The following is a 21,908-nucleotide window of genomic DNA, read 5'->3' as shown; positions in this document are numbered from 1 at the left end:
GGTGAAAAATACAGAAAATAGCCAGGACAAGACCTGCATAGCAAATGATACTGCAATACTAACTCTTGCATTCATATACTGAGAGCTGTATTATGAAAAAAGTGGACTTGTGAAAGTTGGCAGAAAATGACTGAAAACTAGAGTTTAATGCAGTTTTTTCTCATGTGTGAGTTGAAGGTCATGTGCTAGTTACCTACATAAAAAAGTTCATGTATGACTGCATTTTTTTTTTTTTTAAGAATGAGTCTTGCAAGGATATTTTTATTAATTCTCATCATGATCAACTCGGATTTCCGGTGCCTCAACCATGGGATAGGGAATTGAAATGCTGAAATATTTATGAGATGGTTGCATATTCATTGAGGGGGTCCTTTGTACGTGCTCATGCGATCTTTCACAACATGTTCAAAAATTAAATATTAATGCATTTAAATAAAAAGGCCAGTTCTGGGTGAGTGGGTGTGTATTTGTATGTGTGTTTGTGTGTGCACACGAGGGGGGAAGTGAATTGTGTGCTATCAGGGCTGACTGGTGTGGAATCTCAAGGGGGGAGGTTTGTTGAGCCTGTCAGAAAGGAGATATGAGAATCACCTTCACATCTACTCATTCACAGATATTGGACACACCACCCCCGATATATCTCTTGCAATGATGCAAGTGCAGTTCATATTTATGCATCTCTCCACATCCCAAAGTCATTGTTTTACCACAAATGACTGAGCTGCAGGGTACTATACTGTATCCCCTTGAGACAAAGCCTATTCATTTGTGTTCATTGTAGTGGACATTTGTTTTTAGTCTATATCTTTTGACTTGGTAGAGATAGTTAGTCTTAGCATGCTCAGTGGAGGAGATCCTGGCCTTTACACTGATGTTTCGTCTGTTTCGGTGGGTATGCGATGACCTTTGTTGTCTTGCTGGGATAAAATGGACACGTTGGTGGACACAACTGAATAAGCGTCGTTACGGGAGGAAATACCAGTGTAGTAATGCATTAATCCAGCCCTGAAAGCTTTTGTCAGACTTGACCAAGACTCCTTAGCATTTGACTCAAACTTGTCTCGGGCACGGAAATTGGGAACACAAATTTGACTGAGTGCAGAGATAGCGAGGATGTACATGGAGACATTTTTTCTCGTATCTTTGTGACTACAATTTGACTGGAACTCTAACTTTGTAACTCCAACCTGACTCCGACTTGCACCTTTGTGTCTTCATTCTGACTTGGACTCTGACCTTTGCGGCTCCATTCTGACTTGGACTCGTACCTTTGTGAGTCCAACCTGACTGGGTCTCATACCTTTGCCACTGTACTTGACTCGAACTCGTATGTTTGTGACTCCAAGGTGACTAGAAATAACTGAACATTTGTGACTCCACCTTGACTTGGACTCATACTTTTGCGACTCCAACCTGACTTGGACTCGTGCATTTTGAGACTACCTCGTGCATTTTGAGACTGCAACCCGACTAGGACTCGCATCTTTGTGACGCTAACCTGACTGGGACTTGTACCTTTGCAGCTTAAACTTGACTTGTACTCGTACCTTTGCGACTGCAACCTGACTCGAACTTGTACCTTTGTGACTTCAACTTGACTTGTACTCATACCTTTGTGACTTTAACTTGACTAAGACTCATACCTTTGCCACTCTACTTGACTCAAACTCGTATCTTTGTGACTCCAAGGTGACTAGAATTAAATTGAACCTTTGTGACTCCAACTTGACTTGGACTTGTACTTTTGCGACTCCAACCTGACTTGAACTCGTGCATTTTGAGACTGCAACCCGACTAGGACTCGCATCTTTGTGACGCTAACCTGACTGGGACTTGTACCTTTGCAGCTCCAACTTCACTTGAACTTGTACCTTTGTAACTGCTACCTGACTCGAACTTATACCTTTGTGACTTCAACTTGACTTGGACTCGTACCTTTGTGACTTCAACTTGACTAAGACTCATACCTTTGCCACTCTACCTGACTCGAACTCGTATCTTTGTCACTCCAAGGTGACTAGAACTAAATTGAACCTTTGTGACTCCAACTTGACTTGGACTCGTACTTTTGCAACTCCAACCTGACTTGGACTCGTACATTTGCGACTACAATCTGACTAGGACGCGCACCAGTGTGACTATAACCTGAGTTGGGCTCATACATTTGCGACCCCCAACTGACTTAGACCCAAAACTTCCCGACTCCATCCTGACCTGGACTCGTACCTTTGAGACTTCAACCTGACTTGGACTTGATAAATTTGACTTCAGCCCTACTCTAAATTTACCATTGCCTCCAAGTCAACCGCTTGTTTGATGAATACCGGGGATTGGATGATCCTATTTACTTGAAAAAAAACAAAAAAAACACACTACACAACACTACATATTGAGAAATCACACCAAGGTTTGTCTTAACTATCACATTCACATTCTTGTTGACAAGGTGAGCCAAGAGAAAGGCGATGGACTTTCACTGAAGGGCAGTTTCAGAACAGCTTTGTCTTGAAAATGCAGTGCCACTTAAAGGTTAATGGAGCATTGATGATAAGTTTCATCCACCTCCTCTCTATAATGGAACTTCACTAGCATTGTGTCATCACCTCGATAGGAGGGATTTGGGTCGTTAATTATGGAGCACCGGCATATTGGTTTTTGCAAGGCATTGGGTCTCTTTGGATTCCTGTTGAATTCCTTATTTTAATTACTTTTATTGTTTGTTTTTTTTTTCTCTTAAAGTCTTCCACTTTCACATGCTGTCAAGTTATTTGGTGTTACCCACTCTCAGCAAAATATCTTGTTTTATTTGATTTTGGACCACATAAACCAAGTGGACCAATAAAACATAAAATAAATAAAAGGCTATTCTTGCCTGTAGATGTTGTTATACCCCCTAACTTGAGAGAACTGGCAGTAACAACAATGAGAGCAGTACAGTATGCTGCCAAGCCTGAAGCAAAAAAAAAAAAAAAAAAAATCACCATTCTCTCTGTCAAAGCGATATCTCACAGGGGAGCACAGCACTGCTTGAGGTGAATTTCCTCTTTCTGATCACTCTGCACCTGCCTTTTCTTCCCTTCACTTTTCTCTTACAGTTTTTTTAAAGAAGTTCAACTCTCAGAATGGAAGGAGTTTGACACCGCACATTTACATTCATTTATATTCACATTTATTGAGTAGACCAAGTGACAGTATTTATATTACTCCCTTATATCAAGTGAGTAAATGTTTTTGGTTATGGACTAATTCATTACATTGTTCCATTTGGTCTGGGTTCAAAATCAATTATGTTAATCTTGAACTGGACTTATTTGATAGTGATTTTCCATTCTGCCAGTATGTGTGTGGGCTTTGCCCCCATACCAGCCTCACGATGTTCCAGAGTCAATACTGATGGGTTGAAGGACCTTTTGTCAGTATCGACTCTGGAAATTTTGAAACTGACTCAAATTCGCTGGATGAGAGACAATGGCAGGAAAGAACGGATGTCAACAAATCTGCATTATATTTCTTCCCCCTACTGTCTCAACCAATTGATTCCTTGAGGTATAAGCTTTTTTTTATACAACCAGTGAATCCAAAAACACATTTTGGAAGCAGTTTTCCTAGACAAATTTGTCTATTTTTCCTTCTTAGCACCAGAGGTACTTTTTAACTCAATGTGCTGGCTGACTCCAATTTGAGTGGCAGTAGTGCTGTCAATTTATAGCAATTTGTCTCTAAATTCAGCAGTGTGCTTGTCTTCTATTGTTTCAATTTTTTCAAAAAAAAGCCTAAAGGCAGCGGTTTGACATTGAATAGATTGTTTCAATTTAGGGGTGTCAATATAACAGGTTAATTGCAGTCAATTAATTACAGTTTTATTTAAAGCCTTATGTTTTTATATCTTATTTTTAATTTCAAACATTTAAATCCTGAATGCTTTTTGCTTTCTGAATGGTTAGATCTGCCTCTATTTATAAAGAGACTTGGTTGAGATGCTGGGGGTTGGAAAACAAAGGTCAATCACGTCCTGAGGTGGACACTGATTGACTATCATTGTGTTTGGCAAAACCTGATTGGCTCCTGTTGTGGGTGGGGGGCAAGATCAGGGGAAAAAGGAAGATGTGAAAATCAAGGTCTATGTGAGCTCTGTCGATCTGATGAATTGCAAATGTAACTTTAAAAAAATGCCCAATGCATTCTTTGTCGGAAGCAGCTTGCTTAACACAACGAAGCAGCTCAAGTTTAGCTTACCACATCAATGCGAAGCACCCAGCTGCAAAAGCGGCCACAGCTAACAATAGCAGCAAAGATATTAAGGTAGTAAGACATAGCAAAGCTCTTTGCCCACCTAAACTTAATCACACCCCACATATGAGCAAGTCTGTGACAGACTGAAAATATGGTTATATTTGAAGTCCATTTTCTAATTATGTGTCTATTGACTAAAGAAAACAACACCATTCCACCTACAAACCAAAGTTTGTCGCCAGTAATTGGGACTTGTCTTAAATAATGCACAAGGTGAATATTTACAACTGTTTTTGGTAAAATAAATAAATAAATAACTGATGACCCTTTCATTTTTTTCCCTCAACACAATGCATTTGACTTTGAAAACATTGGATGATGGGTTCTCATAAAATTTTATCTGAGATTAAAAAGAGATTACATTAATGAATTACAGAATTGAATTAATCCCTCAATGTTTTTAATCTATGACAGCACTATTTCAAGTAAATGTGAATCAGATGGTTTGAAATATAATCTGTTTTGAAATTGACCAATGTGGCATCATGAATGGATTGTGTTCATTTTCTTTTGTATGCGTAAACGTGTTAGTACACAAGATTGCACAACATTGCATTTTAATAAGATTTGACTAACGCTGAGTACTTAATGGTGTCGAGGGGTGCGCATTTGTAGAACTGCTGTTTTGAGACCCAGCAAGGAGCAGCAGTAAAATGAAGCTTTTCAAAGGGGAAATTTCAGTTGCTTGCATCATGAAAACAATTAAACCAAAATTAGGTAACACAATGGGAGTGTATTAAGCTTCTATCTGTGGCGTCGCATTCTCAATTTTGAGCAGCACCGGTCCACCTAGAAAACATTGTTCGGTTTTGATTTTTGTTTTCTGATTGTTTGAAACGGAAAAAAACGAAAAACTACTTATGCATACAGGCTCAAGATGATAAATGGAAACACCCCGGAGTAAGGAGATGCACGGATGGCATAGAAATGACCCGGCGTTGTTCTCCTGCAGCGACCGCACTTACTATACATGTATACAATTAAAAAAAAATCATAAAAGAAAATATAGAAAGGAATTAAGTACCTTTATGTGACAAGCTTGTTATGGCCATATTCCCTCCTGATGGTTGCCTAGGGTAGGCTATCTTAGCCTTCTTCGTATTTTCTCCAGTTTCGTTTCCATTTAAATCATCTTCATGCTTTTCTCTTTAACATCACTAGGAATCTTGGAACCCATGGTTCACCCATTCAAGTTTGAATTAAGCAGTAAAATGCACAATAAATAGTTATTTTAAGCACACCGTCAACTCCAGTCCGTAGCATGCCGCCATTTTGACAGTGACGCCAACCAATAGAAGACCAGCATCTGAGTGGTGCGTTGCAGCGCAGGCAGTTTGACGGGACCAGAAAATAAGAGCAATTACCTAAACGCGCCTTAAGATGGAGACACAATAAAACAAATCCAGCCAACCCCAAGGGTCATGACAGTTGTTTTTGATGTAAAGTGGGAAAATACCTTAAAGAGGGGATGAAAAATGGTGCACATCACGTAGTAAGATGAAAAAAAAAACGTAAGGCATAGATGTGGTACCTCAGGGGTCCACTGTATAAATTTTTTCCGAAATTAAATATCTTTCAGACTCAGACAACACATAAAACGGAATTAAATATGTCCTGTACCATTTGACTCACTGACTGGTACGGGCGAAACGCTAGTTGCGGACCCCTGCCCTAATGTAATAAAAGCGAGGCACCTCATGCTTTTTGGGGGGTGGGGGGGTACTTTTTGGGCACAGCAATGTCCTCCACTTTCAATGGAGTGCATGTGACGGGAAGCAGGTGCTGGTGGCGCATTAGGCTGCCGCAGCACACACACAAGCAGCGCATTTTCACGCGTCACCAGTGGGCGCACGTTTCTGCGCCTCGCACAAAGAGAGAGAAAGAAAAGAGAGAGAGAGAGTGGAGAGAGAGAGAGGCGAGTGAGAGAGATCGCGCAGATCCCGCTGTGGGATGCGCGCATCGAGCATCGCCGCTCACTAGCACCGCTGCCTGATTTTTTGGCCGCATCTCGCGGAGTGGCAATTGGAGGAGAAGCTCGAGGAACACGGCGCTAAACTGCGCCAATCACCCACCGGCAGTGAAATCTCGGCGTGGCGGTGGTGGTGGTGGGGATTTCTGGAGGTGGACGCGCGCACCCAAGAGGGAACGGGATAAAGTCAAATAGCGCATGGAATAACATTTACAGCGGATTGTTGGAATTACAAATCCTAGCAGTTTCTTAAAGAGCAAAAGATTGCATCACAGAAGTAAGTATCGATTCTGCGCTTTTGATTTGGCACGTTAACACGTTTGAGGGATGCCAAGTTGCCGTGTAATTTGTGTTGAAATGCAATCACAGGTCATTTCACCTCATGTGATCAACGCGGTGAAATGAATGAGTCTTGCGGCCAGAGTCGATGAGGATATCTTAATGAAACGTTGTTAAATGGGAGGAAGGGGGAGCATCGATTTGGGGTGTGCACGTTGATAGTGCATGGCCACTCATGCACGATGCTGATGATTGCGTTTGGAGACAAGTCTCGAATGGTTTAGATGGTCCTACTGGGATTGGAATGGATGGGGCTCATTTGCTTCATCCAGCACAAATTCCATATGGTACCACGTTACTCAGTCACGCAGACACATGGCAGAAGGTCCGAAAGAAACTACAACTTTTTGTTTTTGAATCACTGTCTTTCTCAATTTTCTTGTTTGCCAGCTGTTCATTGACGATAAAGCCATAATATTCTTTTATATTGTAAAATATAGCCTCTGGGTTTTTCCAGGAATTGCAATGTTATTGCCTAATATAGTTTTCATTGTTATTACACTGTAAAAAATGCCGGACTAAAAACAAAAAGAAGAAAAAAGGCAAATGTTCTTATTTTAAGCAAAAAAAAAAAACATGTTTTGAAATCTGATTCAAGAGATTTTTCTAATGGTTTTAAAATCAATCTGAGAGCAAAACAAGTCAAAAAGTCTACATTTAAGCAAGAATCAAGTCAAATTTAAGCAAAAAAGTTCTCAATGAAAGGTAATTTTCTTCCAAATGTAGCTTACAATAATTACATTTTCCCCTCATTTGAGCATGAGTTTAAGTAAATGGTTTTATAATACTGTTAATATAAGCAACATTTTCTCATGAATCTCAAAATTCATCCCAGTTTTTCAAATTGCATTCAAGCAAACCTATGAGATCTATAAATTATTTAAGAAAATCTTTAGTCATAATTAGAATATTTTTCTCCAGATTATTCCCATTCAAAGCTGCTAATTTTTGAACTTATTTTTTTTATTCGAACAATGACAACAGTACATTTGAGTAAACATTTGTCATTTAAATTACAGAAAGGAAACATAAATCCTAGTTGGTTCTTATGATAAGATTTTAAGATTAATTGAAGAAGTCTTGGTTTTAAAAGATATTTCAAACAATTCTTTTGTCATCTGAAAAAATATAAATTTATTGCGCAGTCATCTCAATTGGAAAATGTTTCATTTAATATTTTTAAATTAGCATTCTTAAGCTTTTTTTTGCTACACAAGTTGTTTTCCCTCTTTAGAGAAAAAAGAAAAAAATATTTCCATTTTCACTTTCATAAAATTGACTTTTTACAGTGTGCTAATTTACTTCAGTTGCTCTCAAGGTCTGCTATTATTTCCGCCTCAAATTTAAATATTCTGGTCTGCAAACTTTGTTTTTACTCATATTACCGACACAGAAAAAATATTCAAATGGGATTATAATCCATCTGCTTGACGTTCCTGTTTATTTATAGTCCTTTGCGCACAATTTGAGAATATCAAGCAGCAGCTAAATGGGAGGTGAAACATGTCTTTGAAGCCATGCAGCAAATGTTTTCATAGCCCAGCAAAATCCAGCATGGCATTGCAGGATTGACTTTTTGCAGCACAATTTGCTTTCAAAACTCTTTGAAAGAAAATGAATGGCAAGAAAAGTGATGATGATTCGAAAGGCCCGGGACTGTCAGAGGATGGAGATTGAAAGCATTTACAGCAAATGCTGAGGTCCGATATGATTTTTTTTTTTTTTTTCCCCCTCACAGACCTCAAATATGTGACAGCACTCCCCCAGCCAGTTCTGTCAGAGTTTGTCGCAAAACTGTATAATGATTTGGAAAACTAGACCAAGATACTGGGGTGGGGGCAGGGTGGGGGGATCAGGGTGTTCTTTGTTGGTCTTAGTTGAGCGCCAGTCATGTGTTTGTGGCAGTATGTGAGATGAAGGTCTGGGGATGTGCCTGGCTGATGATGGGGTTGCGAAACGGATCACTGCTTCGCTGTCTTTTAAGTGCGCTCACTCCCGTTCTGGGTGTCAAGCAGCAGCTGAGTGTTGCAGCCATGCTCAACGCAGGAGGGACACAGCCCTAATACATATATATATATATATATATATATATATATATATATATATATATATGGGTAATAAAGGTTAAAGTGTGATGTCTTTGAATAATTATTTAAAATAAAGGCATATATCATGTATTAATTCATAATATTCACCTTTTTTATTTTGACCGTACATTATCCTTTATTGTCTTATCTTCTTTTCCTATCCCAAACCACGGGTGCTATGTTAAAGGCTGTGCCAGTTGTTATTAGGTCAGTGATCATATCAATGCATGGCGTAGCCTACGCCTGTTCACAGATCAGTGAGGAGACTCCAATTGGTGTGCTGGTGTGGTCAACAGAACATTGCATAAAACCATGTGAAATTGATTTGATTGCAATTACATTTACAGCAGAGCATGACGAGTTTAATATACTGTCCAAAAACCAAACATGGAAGGCAGGCACTAGCATGAAGGCTAATAGCAAATCAAATGCAAATGTAAAAAAAAAAAACAAAAAAACAAAAAAACAAAAAACAAGCCCTTCAAACTTGACAGGCATAATCGTTGACTCAAACTCGTTGTAATAAATGATTTTTAAAGGTTTTTGAATAAACTAGGGATGTCCCCGAAGTCACGCTTGATCACATGAAATATATATATATATATATATATATATATATATATATATATATATATATATATATATATATATATATATATATATATATATATATAGATATATAGATATATATATATATATATATATATATATATGTATTAGGGTCTGTTTTACGTAATGAAAACTCACTTAGTTTTCACATAAAACCAGCTCAAATGTTTGCCCTTCAAATATCGCTTTCATGCGTGTTGAAATAAAAATATCTTTGGAAGATTTATCCGTTGTGAATGAGAGTAGTTGTATTAGGCATGTTGTTGATAGCGTGTCATGCAATTAACTTCTCTGATGGAAACGAGCAAGAACAAGCAAAGTCGGTAATAAGAATGTGTATTTAACCATTTTTTCCAGGCTTCTTAATATTTGATCTTTTAAACGTACTTCGAGAGTAGAGGGCAATTAAATAAAATACGGAAAGTTTATTTCTGAGATCCGCCGAGGTCATAGAAATCCGAATTTGCCGGGCCAATGATAAGGCGCCAGAACGGCCCAATCAATATCCAACAATTACTTCTCGGCTTTTCTTTTTCATCAAGCTTTGTGCTGAAGCCGGTGAAAAAGAGACATTAAAGCCTGCCTTTATTTGTTAATCACTTGAGCTATTTTTCCGTGCTCCCCGGATTATGTGAAATGGGCTGGTGCGCAGGTCCTCAGTCAGAGTAAATTAAGAGGCATCAGTGCACCATTGACTGCGAATCTTCCTTCATAGGCAAAGCGCAGCTGTGCGTTGCAATGCCTGGATGCCGGATGCTTGTTTTGCAGCTTATTTGACACGATGGATGGCTGCATACTTTCAAAGACAACAAGTCATTGAAAGGGAGTCAGTCGTTCAACGGTGATTTGCACAAATTCTTGAGCAAATTCTAAATAAGTGAATAATTGGAAGTGATCATCAGTATACCAAATGGAGGCCAACAACAACAGCCACACAAATCAACAAACCGTCCTATTTACTTTGAGATTTGGCCAGGAAAATGAATCGATTTTAGACGATTACGACTAAACCCAATTAAAGGTTTGATGTTTTTATAGTATACATCCACTGAAAGATATTTGGACAACGACCATGTATACTGATTTTACAGTTTTAACGTTAACTTCATTCATTCAACTTCTAACATTCATAGCTTGTGCGTAGCTTAGGTCTCACAATAAACTCATTCAATTCCAATGACATACATTTACGTATGTCGTATATTTACTTTCATGAATTGAGGCCAGGGGTCACCAACTTGCTGACAAGCGATAGAACATTGTGATTTTCTAAGAATTTTACAAGCGATTATACATATTATATAATTAAGTATTTCAATCCCTAGTCTGGATATTTATTTCCATGCACTCATTTGTGTATTAATTAACACATAACTTGTTTTGTTCATTTTTATTTTACAAACATTACATGCACTAACATCCACCTCACCATGCAGAGGTTGTGGGTTTGATTTTATGGTTCCAGTGTTTCTGTATGAAGTTTGCATGTTCTCCCCGTGCCTGTGTGGTGTTTTGCAAAGAATTCACAATATCGGAAAATAGTAACATGTGTTTCATGTTCCAATTTTCCCTCAATTTGGAAAGAGTACTGTACTTTTTGCCGTCGGGGCCTTTAAATTGTGCTAGATCCATTTCAGACTTATTCAAATCAGGTTTATTTGTATAGCCCTGATCACCAAAGTCTCAAAGGGTTTCACAGGTGAAAAAAAGTGATACAGAGGCTTCTTTTCATCATAAATAGACAACAGCATCCCCCGAACAAAGCTCCTAGAAAGGGGAAGAAAAAACAAAAAAAAAAAACAAAAAAAAACAAATGGGGACAATAAAAAACCTTCAGAAGTGACCCCAGGTGGGAGGAGACCCCTTCCAGGCTCAACAGGTTGAAGTTGAACTTATTATAATGTAAAAGAAATAAATGCTTTGGGATACTACTTCCTGTTCATAATGGTATAATGTTGATAATGAAATTGAAAGACCGTTTATTGAAGTGCAAATCCGGGAAAATTTAACAGCTTTTCTCAGCACTTATTTTGTAAGCTTTACAGGCGTTCATGTGAGGTTCTCACAAATGTGTCAAATCAGCAGAGACATCGTGTCACAGAAAACAAGAAAACATCAAACTTGCAGCCAAAGTATTTCTGGGCGATATTCCCTACTGGAACCTGAGGCTATTTGAACTGATGGCTGAGGAGGATACTGGAGTTGAATCCCTTAGAGAGCGGATGGCAGTTAATACCAAGCCACTGAGAAATCCAGGCTTTTTTTTTTTTTTTTCGTGTATGGTCAAATCCAGAAGCGTGTAATTCAATGTGATGGGTTTTCAGAGTGGCAAAATTTCGAAATACAGCAAATCCACTCTTGCTGTGACTGCATTTACGTCACACTAGGAACGCTCTCCACGACGTTAGTTACAACAGCACGGGCCATTAAATGATGATGGAACTTTTAATTTACTCTCACTGTATGTGTCTGCTCAGCACCCCGACGTTCAGCTCCTCGTTCTCCTTTGCACGACGGCCGGTCGTCTCACGTCAAGGCACGATCCTGCATTTACGAGTTGTGACCGCTGGTATTTTACGTCAATTTGAGAAATTCCAAAAATAGCCCGGGGTTAATCACCACAACCGGGTTATGTTGTAAGGATAAGGGGCCGGGTTGCTTTCTTAATCCTGAGAGGCATATCACTTTCCACTTACTGTGATGTAGGTCAGGGCTTGAGCAAAGCCCCTTCTGTGCCACGGATACCACAATTACACAAGTCAAGGTCCCATGCTCATCCATACAGGAAAAAAATTTGGACTATTTAGGTCATTTGTTGGTAGGTGGGATCTGGTTGATATGTTCTCAATGCTAGATAGACGCAAAGTCTAGCGCGGGAATAATAAATTCTGGCGTGTTTAATGTATTTTCCAGAAGATGAGGCACATTTAATATCCTTTCATTTTCTCAAAAATTGAGATCATTAACGCTTGTGGCCTTATGTTACAAATGATGGAAATTCCTTTGATTTTTTTTAATGATATCGTAATAGAATCACCGGGGGAAAACACGGGAGCTGAAATTTCCAGCAGATGATCAAAACATGGAAAATTTCAAAATGCAACGATCAAGACATTTCTACACGATTGCAGCGGGACGTGTGAGATTTTGTGTACAAATTTTGGACCATATAAAACCATTTTAATGACAATTTTTGAGATGCATTTTGAATTGAACAGAATAAGAAGTTCATTGTGTAGTATTACTATGCATATGACAATAAAATGTTGCATATTTTTTAAATATAGACCAACCTTGCTTGCTGTTTTTGTTTGGTTTTATTGCCTACCTTATTATTTGCTCGATTATGGAATGTAGTTTGCTCGGAGAAGTGAACCGAATAAGAATTTCATTGTGTGGTATTACTATGCATATGACAATAAAACGCTTGAATCTTAAAATTTGCGTTTTCACCAAGTGGTCCCCTCCTATTGGCTCGTATCCAAACACTGGTTTTAATTTATATTGCAGACATGAAATGCCTCTCTAGAGTCATGAAAGTCATTTGTTTTTATAAGCTGACCAGATGTGATTCTTCTGAAAATCATTTTGAGACCCTTAAATGTTGCATATTCTCCAAATATGGACCAACCTTGGAGTTTCTAGCCCATGTTCATTATACTTGGCATCAAAAAAAAAAAAAATACATATACAGACATAAACGGAGTTTGCATGCTCTGCCTTGAACGGCAAACTCTTTGTTGAATTGTGAAGCGGCATTTTGCAGAGTGCTGGTATACACAGTCTGCCAGCTCCTATTAATAGTCAAATAGGGAGAGAGTAAGTATCTTTTGAGGTCATTCATTCCCTTCCTCACTTCGCTTTTAAGCCGGAGATATGAGCTTGTTAGGCAGGATGAGAAACAAGCATAGTAGAAGAAAACACACCCATTAAGCAGCTGTTTCTTCTTCAGTGCCACCTGAAAATTGCATCCCAGATATTTGCAGCTATTTTCCCCAATGTTGCTTCCCGCTTCCTTTTCACTCGCTTCCCATATTTTGACTTTTGGAGTCCTGTAATCACAGTTTCTTTATTTTTATGTCTTGCTGTATTTCTAACTGTCAAATTTTAATCACATCTATAATTGCTTCCCTTCAGATTCAAACTTGTTTTCACAAGGAGAGAATTCCATTCACAAGTAATTGGATGAGAGTCCCATTATCCCTTCGCAACTAAAGATGATGTTACTATGGAAACAAATTGTTCTGCTATCAATCACGGGATGCCTTGCAGGTAAGAGACTTGAACACAGTGTCCTTGTTGCCATAGATTTTCAGATCTCAAAACAAATGATGATTTTTTTTTAAGGGATATTTGTGCTTCTTCCTCAAGGAGTTTCAAATTACAAGTCTCATTTCAAATGTATGGAATATAAAATTCCTAATAAGGTAGAAACCCAATTAGCGCATCTGTAAACAACCCAGAGACATCTCCACAAACAGAAATAAAGTATCCGTACAGCACGGTGTCCTTCGCGTTCCCTAAAGGAAAGCACACATAAGCAGCGAGCTGTCAGGGCCAACTGGGAGTCCAATCACCATTCCTGTTTCATGGACTGTCCAGATCATTATCGGGAGCCATGCAATGAATCGAGCCAGTCATTTAAGGCCTATTCAACTCCGTTTCTCCCTCTGCCCCCGTGGACACTCGGGACTAAAGAGACCGGCGCAAAATAACGAGCTCAGTTCAAATGACTTGGAAATTCTATATGCTTTGCCTTGACTCGTGAAGTGATGAATCTCAGTACGTCAGAACCTCTTGAAAATCACGAAGGCTGAGCTCATTATGGTTAAAATACAGTATATATTGTTTGGCTATGTACTGTATGGAAATGTGAAGATGCACATGTGGAGTGAAAATGTTTCGACACCTTGAAACGCACCAGCAGATAAGTTGGAACATGATTTACAAATACGTTTGAAAGTATAATTGTGTTCTAGTTTAATTGCAAATACGTAAACTACATTGGAAGCTTGGAACATATTTAAGTTATGTTCAAACGTGCTTGAAAATAGCACTCAAATGTACAATTCAAATATGTTTTAAGCTTATTAACAAATATGTTGCAATGTAATTACGTTGAATACCAACATACTTGCAAATACATTCAAGTGCACTTTAAAATACGCAAGCTTGGAGCATATTTTAATATATTCAAAAGTCATTAAAATATTTTTAAATACATTTATAAATACAGTTGAATGCACTCACAAATAAATATGTATTTGAATGCCGGATTTTCACCCCATATCCCAAAAGATAATACAATTTTCGTAGCAGTTGGTCAGTATTGTAAAATTTGAAAATTAAGTAAACATTGTTTTTTAGTCATTTTTATGGTTTTATTATGATGCATTCTCTCCCATAATACCATGGAGGATACACATTTGCAAGTATATTAATAGTGGTGTTACTGGGGGAAAAAAATGCATTTTTTTTCTCAACATTTAGCTGAAAAGTAAGTAGGCTATGCATTTTTTTAAATGAATGGGTGCTGTTATTAAATATTAATTGAAATGGAATGGCATGGAATGCAGCATTGTTATTGATCCAATAAAATTAGCTTTACTGTTTTGACTGTACTCGCAAATATTTGCAAATAAATATTGTCAAACCATGTATATATAAAAAATGCATACTTGACATTAAAACATATTTAAATGCATTCAGACATACAAATACGTTCAAACACACTTAAAATAAATTAAATGAAACATATTTGTGGGCAAAATGCTAAAACTCCTATTTTTCCTAGTCGTTTTCAACATTTTTAACATTTAATTAATTTATACAAATACCTGTAAAAAAAAAAAAGGAAATAATCATTGTTTTTTTGTGGTTTTAATATGATGTCGGATATTTTCCTCGATATTGCCACAGGGTAAATACCCAATGTCTTTATGGGAAAAAAATTCTATGTGTTTTAGCATCTAGCTTCCAAATACTTTTAGTGGCATTTGTAAGAGTATCAAACGGGTTTGCCAGTCAAAAATGTTTCCTCCACATTGGCCGTTCCACACTTCAATACTTTATATATGAATGTTGTTCCTCCTATTAAATATGAGTCTGTCACTTGGAATGGCATGAAATATTTGCTACTAATCTCACACAAGCACGCACTGAACTCCAAGCCATACGCTGCAGCGTGTAAGCAGCCGGACACCAATTAGTTCTACTTTGGCCGCTTGTTTGCGCTGTCTCCATTTGATGCAGATTTTTGTTCCACTTCTCCACCTTTGAAACTCTAAAAGATGAGTACATGCATACAGCCCATAGTTATGTGCATGCTGACTCTGACATAGATGGCATGAAAATGTCTCACTTTGCTTACTTAACAACCACGTTGCTTACAAGGAATTATTTATTATGGAGACCGTGGGCAGTGTTTGCTATTATATTCTTGCGATTACTCACGTGGCGCCTGTGTTCTACACAAATGTACAGTACACACTGGTTCAATTGTACCTAGTGTAGTATTTTCACAGTAATGTAAGCGGTATATGACTTATTGCCAACATTTGTAATCATTTGCATTTTCGTTTTGAAGCACCGTGATACTGTGGAGGCAAATATGTCTGCATATGCAGTTAAAGCTCGAGATAAGCGGGATGCATTTTCCCCGCTGCAAGATAAGCAAATAATATACACACTGCACCATGGGAATAAGTCCTATTGCATTTGGTCTTAGAAAAAGCAGCCAGGTTCGAGAATCAGTCGTGAAAAGTAAAAGAGGCAAAATGAAAAGAAAGTGAATACATGAAGAGTCATTCGTTGTTGTCATTTGGTGTTCTAAGTCTTTGTGGTTTTGGTAACTTTCGTGCAGCCTTTACAGACGATGTCACATTTCAAGGGCCGAAATGGAGGACGGAGCCGGTTGACCTCATTTTGCCCATCAGCTCCCCCAACCAGAAAGCCACCATTATGTGTGAAGCAGAAGGGAGCCCTATTCCACAGTACAGGTAAACGACCTAGAGCGAATTTACGGGCCCGTTTACACAATGATGCTTGCGGAGAAAAATGAAAAAATACTCTATCGAAAGTCATTTTTGTTTAGAAGGTGACGGTGTTTCGGGGGCTTAACCCTTGTGCAGTAGTTTGACCATTTTTGGGTCATAGCTCTAGCCAAGGGATGGCACAATCCTGGTGGTGTGATAACTAAGTGATCGTGCCATGATGAAATTTGACATGTTGTCACCATCTGGGTAAAATTTCACCTTTCAATGCTTTCCCTTTGATGTGAAAATCCCTCAAAGGATCGGAAAAAATACTGCACAAGTGTTAAAAATGAAAACATTGGAAACCAGCCTACAGAGTGGAAAAGTTGAACACACTCCGCTATGGGCACAGCCGAAACGCAAAACTCGGCTTAGACCTGCTCATATATATATATATATATATATATATATATATATATATATATATATATATATATATATGAATCATTGTCCATCTACAGTACTCAATGACATGTTTAGCATGATGGCTGTTCGCTGAGGTGAACAGAGTAAGAATTTCACTGTGTAATAAAAAAATTAAAACAAATCTTTATAATTTACAATGTATGTGTTACATGACAAACAAGATCCATAGATTTGCAGAATTTGATTGGCAGGACTCCCAGTCACTGCTGTTTTGTGTTTTGTTTAAAGTCTCTATATTTTAACCAAATATGTGTTTTTTTTCAAGTGATTACAGTATTTGCCTAACCTTGACTAGATTTGATCAAAAATGCAGAGGCTGCCATCTCTGAAATGAGACAAGGCTAATGCTATTTATTGTAATTCTCCAAATATAAGACACGGCTGTGTATAGAACGCACCCCTAATTTGGGGGTTGAAATCTTTTATTTTCTATGTTAGCGTTTTTAAGACTAACTCTCATCTTCCCAAACCCTTCAACTGAGTGGAGACAGAGATCCTTAAAAATAGATCAATCTCGGGAACTGCAACATTATCCACACCGGCTAATCAATTTGCCGAAAACTTCCAAACAGATTGAGGTCGAAGACTGTGGTGGTTTGGTTTTGTAATCAACATGACCTAAGAAAAGGGCTCGTTAGTCGACTTTGAAGCTCATGTTCGGTAGTATACTGCAAGCTATTTCCTGCTTTGGGATTCTGCCGAAAAAGATGCCGTGGCGATGTTGTGGTAGATTGTGTTTCGGTGCTTGGTCAGCACCACGTAGATGCACAGCTAGCAGGAGAGCGGGTGCAGTAACCTTGCGAGTGACATTACTTGAAACCTAAACGTATCGCAAGAAATGTGCTGTGAAAAAAAAACAAAAAAAAAAAAAAACAGGACCATGATACTTTTGGAAAATTTTGTTACACTCCACCTATCAAAGCACTGTAGTATATGCACATTTTATTGAAATTATTAGTATTTTTTATGGTTTGAAAAATGGCCTGGGAAATGATCACAGGTTACCATTATTTTTCATTCTTACCATATTTTTCAGACAATACAACACACCCGGTAATAAACTGCACCGGGTTATAAGACGCAAACAGGTACAGCAAATAAAATAAACTTGATTGAGAAAAATGATATTTTTATTTGATTTATTGAACATATAAACAGAAAACAAAGGGGAACAAAAACAAATAAAAATAGAACGAAATGAAAAAAAAGCATCAACGACGGATAAAGTATTTTAATTGTTCAAAGGAGTAGGAAGAAGTTGAAGACTTTGTCAGTTCCTACCCCTTGTTTTCGCTATAGTATTACATGGCATTGAAATAGTAGGTACATTATATACTGTAAAATAAAATAATGTCATACAGTAAATAAACCAAGCAGAAATACACCTTTGAATTCTCCATTTCCTACAGAATATCATAGGCGATTCATGTATTTAATTAACTGCTTTCAGAACCTTTCTTTGAACATAGTACTGTATGTTTCACATTCTTTCAGATCGATTCCATAATTATTCCATAAATGAACACCCGAGACTTCAATTCTAAATTTAGCCCCATCAAGATTGTATTTTTGATAACGTGTACCCTAATCGTTTGTAGACAGATGTTCAGTAAAGTACCATATTTTTCAGACCATAATAAGAAAATAAACAAGATCGGAATAAAAGATGACAACTTGAAAATACAATAATTAAACTGTATTTAACTATAAGCTCTAAATCAGTTTGAAGAAAAAAAATATCTTGTCTAAAAGCCAAAACAGGATATGCCCAATATGGATGTACCATTTCAGTAAGTGAAGGGATTAGGCGCACAAAAAAATACTAACTACCCTGCACCCACACACAAACATTTTAGCTTAATCGTACTGTATAATCAAAAACTTCATGCTTGTTACATTGTTCGCTGCCAGTTAAAAAAAAAAAAAAAAAGACTATAGCTCTGCTTACCTTTGGCTTTGAGCTAGTGCTTCAGCTGCCACTTCAAAATTGTCTTTTTTTTTTTTTGCTATTGAAGTTCAGCTAACCAAGTTGAAGTACTGTGGAGGAAAAGGGTTATTATTTTAATAAGCTGTCTTATAATAGTGCAGCAGCAGTGCAGAATATCTCACTCAGACATTTTCAGAAAGAAACAGTTAAATCGAGATTTAATTGGTTGCTAAATTTCACACTTGATGGGTCGGCAGACACTCCAGAGACATACTCCAACGTGTTGTATGCAAGATATTAAAGAGTTTATTTCTACGAGAGTGGTTCTCAGCTTTTTTTCAACCGAGTACGCCCTGTCGAAAAATCAGCATTCATATCAAACTTCACAAGATGAACGCATACCCTCTAAACACTTGGGTTAAAAATAACCAAAGGATGTGTCTAACAAGAACTGACCCAAAATTTGGGCCAAATTGACCCAACTTTCTGGGTTGTTTCATTTAAAACAATCCTGCAAAGTTTGTCAAAAAGGTCAGACATTTTTTGATTCAATTTGACCCAACTCTCTGGGTTATATCGATCAATAGCTAGCTAGCTAGCTCATTAGCTTGATATATATATAGCTTGATAATTAGCTAGCTAGCTAGCTAGATAGCTAGCTAGATAGATAGATAGATAGATAGATAGATAGATAGATAGATAGATAGATAGATAGATAGATAGATAGATAGATAGATAGAGAATATTACTGGTGACTAGTAATTTACAATAAAGAAATTATGAATGAGTTACTTCATGTTCCAATCTATTTGTTCTTAATTTGAAAAGACAGTTATCACAAGAATTGCATTTACGTACCCCCATGTGACACAATTTGTTCGATAATATCCCATCGCTACAGTAATCTATTACATCATCTATTACTATCATTTTTTTAGCCAACACTGGGTTTCAAAACTATTGTTGGAAAATGTCAGGTCAGAATCCAAAGCTACTAAGGTTTCTAGAAATATCGAAAGAGTGAGTATACAGTAATTGCTCTAGGAAATATTGTCGCTATTACAAAATGTGACAGTGTAAGCTACAAATAATGTTTGATTGGATGTCAGATAAATTTGGACATTATATTTCGTTGAAAGATGTTGCGTTAAGGTTTACAAGAATTATCACTCTATCACAATCCAAGCTCCTTCTTCGCAAGTGCAAAGGCGAGGAGCCCTGACAGAGTCTCTTTTGATAAATAGTCCAGCGAAGCCGCGCGGCACACTGCGGGGCTGCGAGCCGGGCTTTATGAATACACCTGTCACTGTGTTTACTGGGAATCTGCTGTAACACAAGATCAAGGACACAGCAGTGATTGGGAACCAAAAAAAAAAAAAAAAAACTGGATGGTCCGCTATCATGGAATGCGACTTCAAGCAGATTAATGACTTTGGCTGTGTTTATGGCTCTGCACCAGGCATAATTAGAAGTGAGGGTGTGTAAAGATGAAGATGTTTGTTCGGAATCCAGTCACAGCACTTGGGCAGAAGACAGAAACTCAAATTATATAACCCCTTGAGAGACCGCATATGCGCAAAATTAGCTTATGTTTGCCGATATGACTATTTGCCTGGACTTGAGTAAGTGGCTAGCACATTAGATGTTCGCAATCACGAGATTATTGAAGTTTTGTTTAGGTTGACCAGATGTCACGGCTTAACGGGGGACAAACCGGGTTCCAGCCTTGTCTCCTGACAGATTTTGCAACGCCTTTTGTTTTGTCTCACTTTTACGAAGTTGCGCCTGGATTTCACCTTTTTTGTTCAGTCAGGAAGGTAATTGGGTGATGTGTACTGTATGTCAGTCACACAGTTGTCATATCAATTCCTATGATAAACTAATTAACATAGGTGGGCAATTTACATTTTTTTGCCGGTCCGTCATTCATCAGAGCCCCGCCCCCTTCCCGTCATCACTGAATCATTTTATATTCTTGCCACTCACCGCCGTAATAAAGTAATCGTTTCTCTCCTCGTTCCATAAGTGAGGCTCTTTGTTCGGTCTGAATTTGGGCCCGTTTGTTTATCCCGCGAAGGAGAACTTAATGTATTCAATTAAGCTCCTTAGTAGCGGTGACTTTTTTTGTTTACCTCTTTTGCTCTGGTGCATAACAGTATTGTGTAGCGTATTTTAAGTACTTTCGTATTGAAAATAACTAATTGTTTGTAGTTGGAGCATGCTCAGAAGACCAACTTATGTTTCAGTAACCCAGGCAGTAACCCAAACGTGTTTGCATTACCACATATGGGGGTTAGAAAAGCGGTAACATAAGAATATAATTCGGTATATGAGCCTGTACGGGTAATTGTGCGCATTTACATTGCATTTAAAACCCGAATATTGCCAATATTGAGAAGACCAACTGTCAACGAATTGCACAATTCCATTTAGTGCCAGTTCATTCCATGCTCTGCTGTTTATGGCCTTACATTAACCGTATTTTCCGCACCGTATGGTGTGGTGTATTAATATGTATAGTCTCGATTATAGGGTCTATTTTGATACCAAAGTAAGGAATCGAAATCAATCTTTCATATGATACCAACAATATTTACATAGACATAGCACACAATATTCTGTCGGCCTTGAACGATGAGTGAAAATGGTAAATATGGTGGCCCTCTCGAGGTTTCCTTTTCCAATAACGATTGTCACTGAAAGAGTTAAAATGGTGCATGCTCAAACATACGGTAAAAAGAAACCAAATGTAAGTTCTCTGAATGATTTATTGCTTCCTGTATGTTTATCGTACAAAATACATGATGTTCTATGACCAGTTTATAATTCAAGAATTATTATCGGAAAATAGTTATCGGAAAAGGAAACCTCGAGAGGGCCACCATATTTACCATTCATATTCCGTCCCCGTGTCAAAGGGAAACTGTCCAAAAGTCAGTCAAGTTGAACTCCTACGAAAAAAAAAAAATCCAGATTTTTTGGCTCAATGCACACACAATAAGAATTGTGCGTGTACCATATATTTTTGATCAAATGAAAACCTTTTATTTGCGCGATATGATACTGAAAATACGGTATCTTAAAACATGTTTCCTAGTTTTCATAGCACAGCAATGATAATCTCAAATATAAATGAAGATCCTAAGGAGCAATTTTGAATTAACGATCTGTGTGTGGAAGTGCACGATTTATGGCATGAGCAGTCTCTGAGGGTATCTGGCCTA

General features: G+C 37.8%; 1 protein-coding gene across 1 annotated transcript in view; it reads left to right on the top strand.

Moving 5' to 3' along the window:
* The first annotated feature begins 6,213 nt into the window (after nt 1–6,213).
* The window catches only part of cntn3b (contactin 3b), a 57,343-nt gene continuing 41,648 nt past the window's right edge, over nt 6,214–21,908 (top strand). Inside the window, exons 1-3 of the mRNA XM_088422953.1 lie at nt 6,214–6,539; nt 13,435–13,569; nt 16,160–16,295. Of these exons, the coding sequence (XP_088279079.1) occupies nt 13,515–13,569; nt 16,160–16,295 (191 nt within the window). The 5' untranslated portion in view covers nt 6,214–6,539; nt 13,435–13,514. The remainder of the gene's footprint in view (nt 6,540–13,434; nt 13,570–16,159; nt 16,296–21,908) is intronic.

This window comes from Hippichthys cyanospilos, chromosome 9 (assembly GCF_059441005.1).
Source record: "Hippichthys cyanospilos isolate Australia breed blue-spotted pipefish chromosome 9, RoL_Hcya_1.0, whole genome shotgun sequence".
Lineage (NCBI taxonomy): Eukaryota > Metazoa > Chordata > Actinopteri > Syngnathiformes > Syngnathidae > Hippichthys > Hippichthys cyanospilos.
Note: the sequence above shows the minus strand (reverse complement) of the source record. Positions and strands in the feature narration are given on the sequence as shown.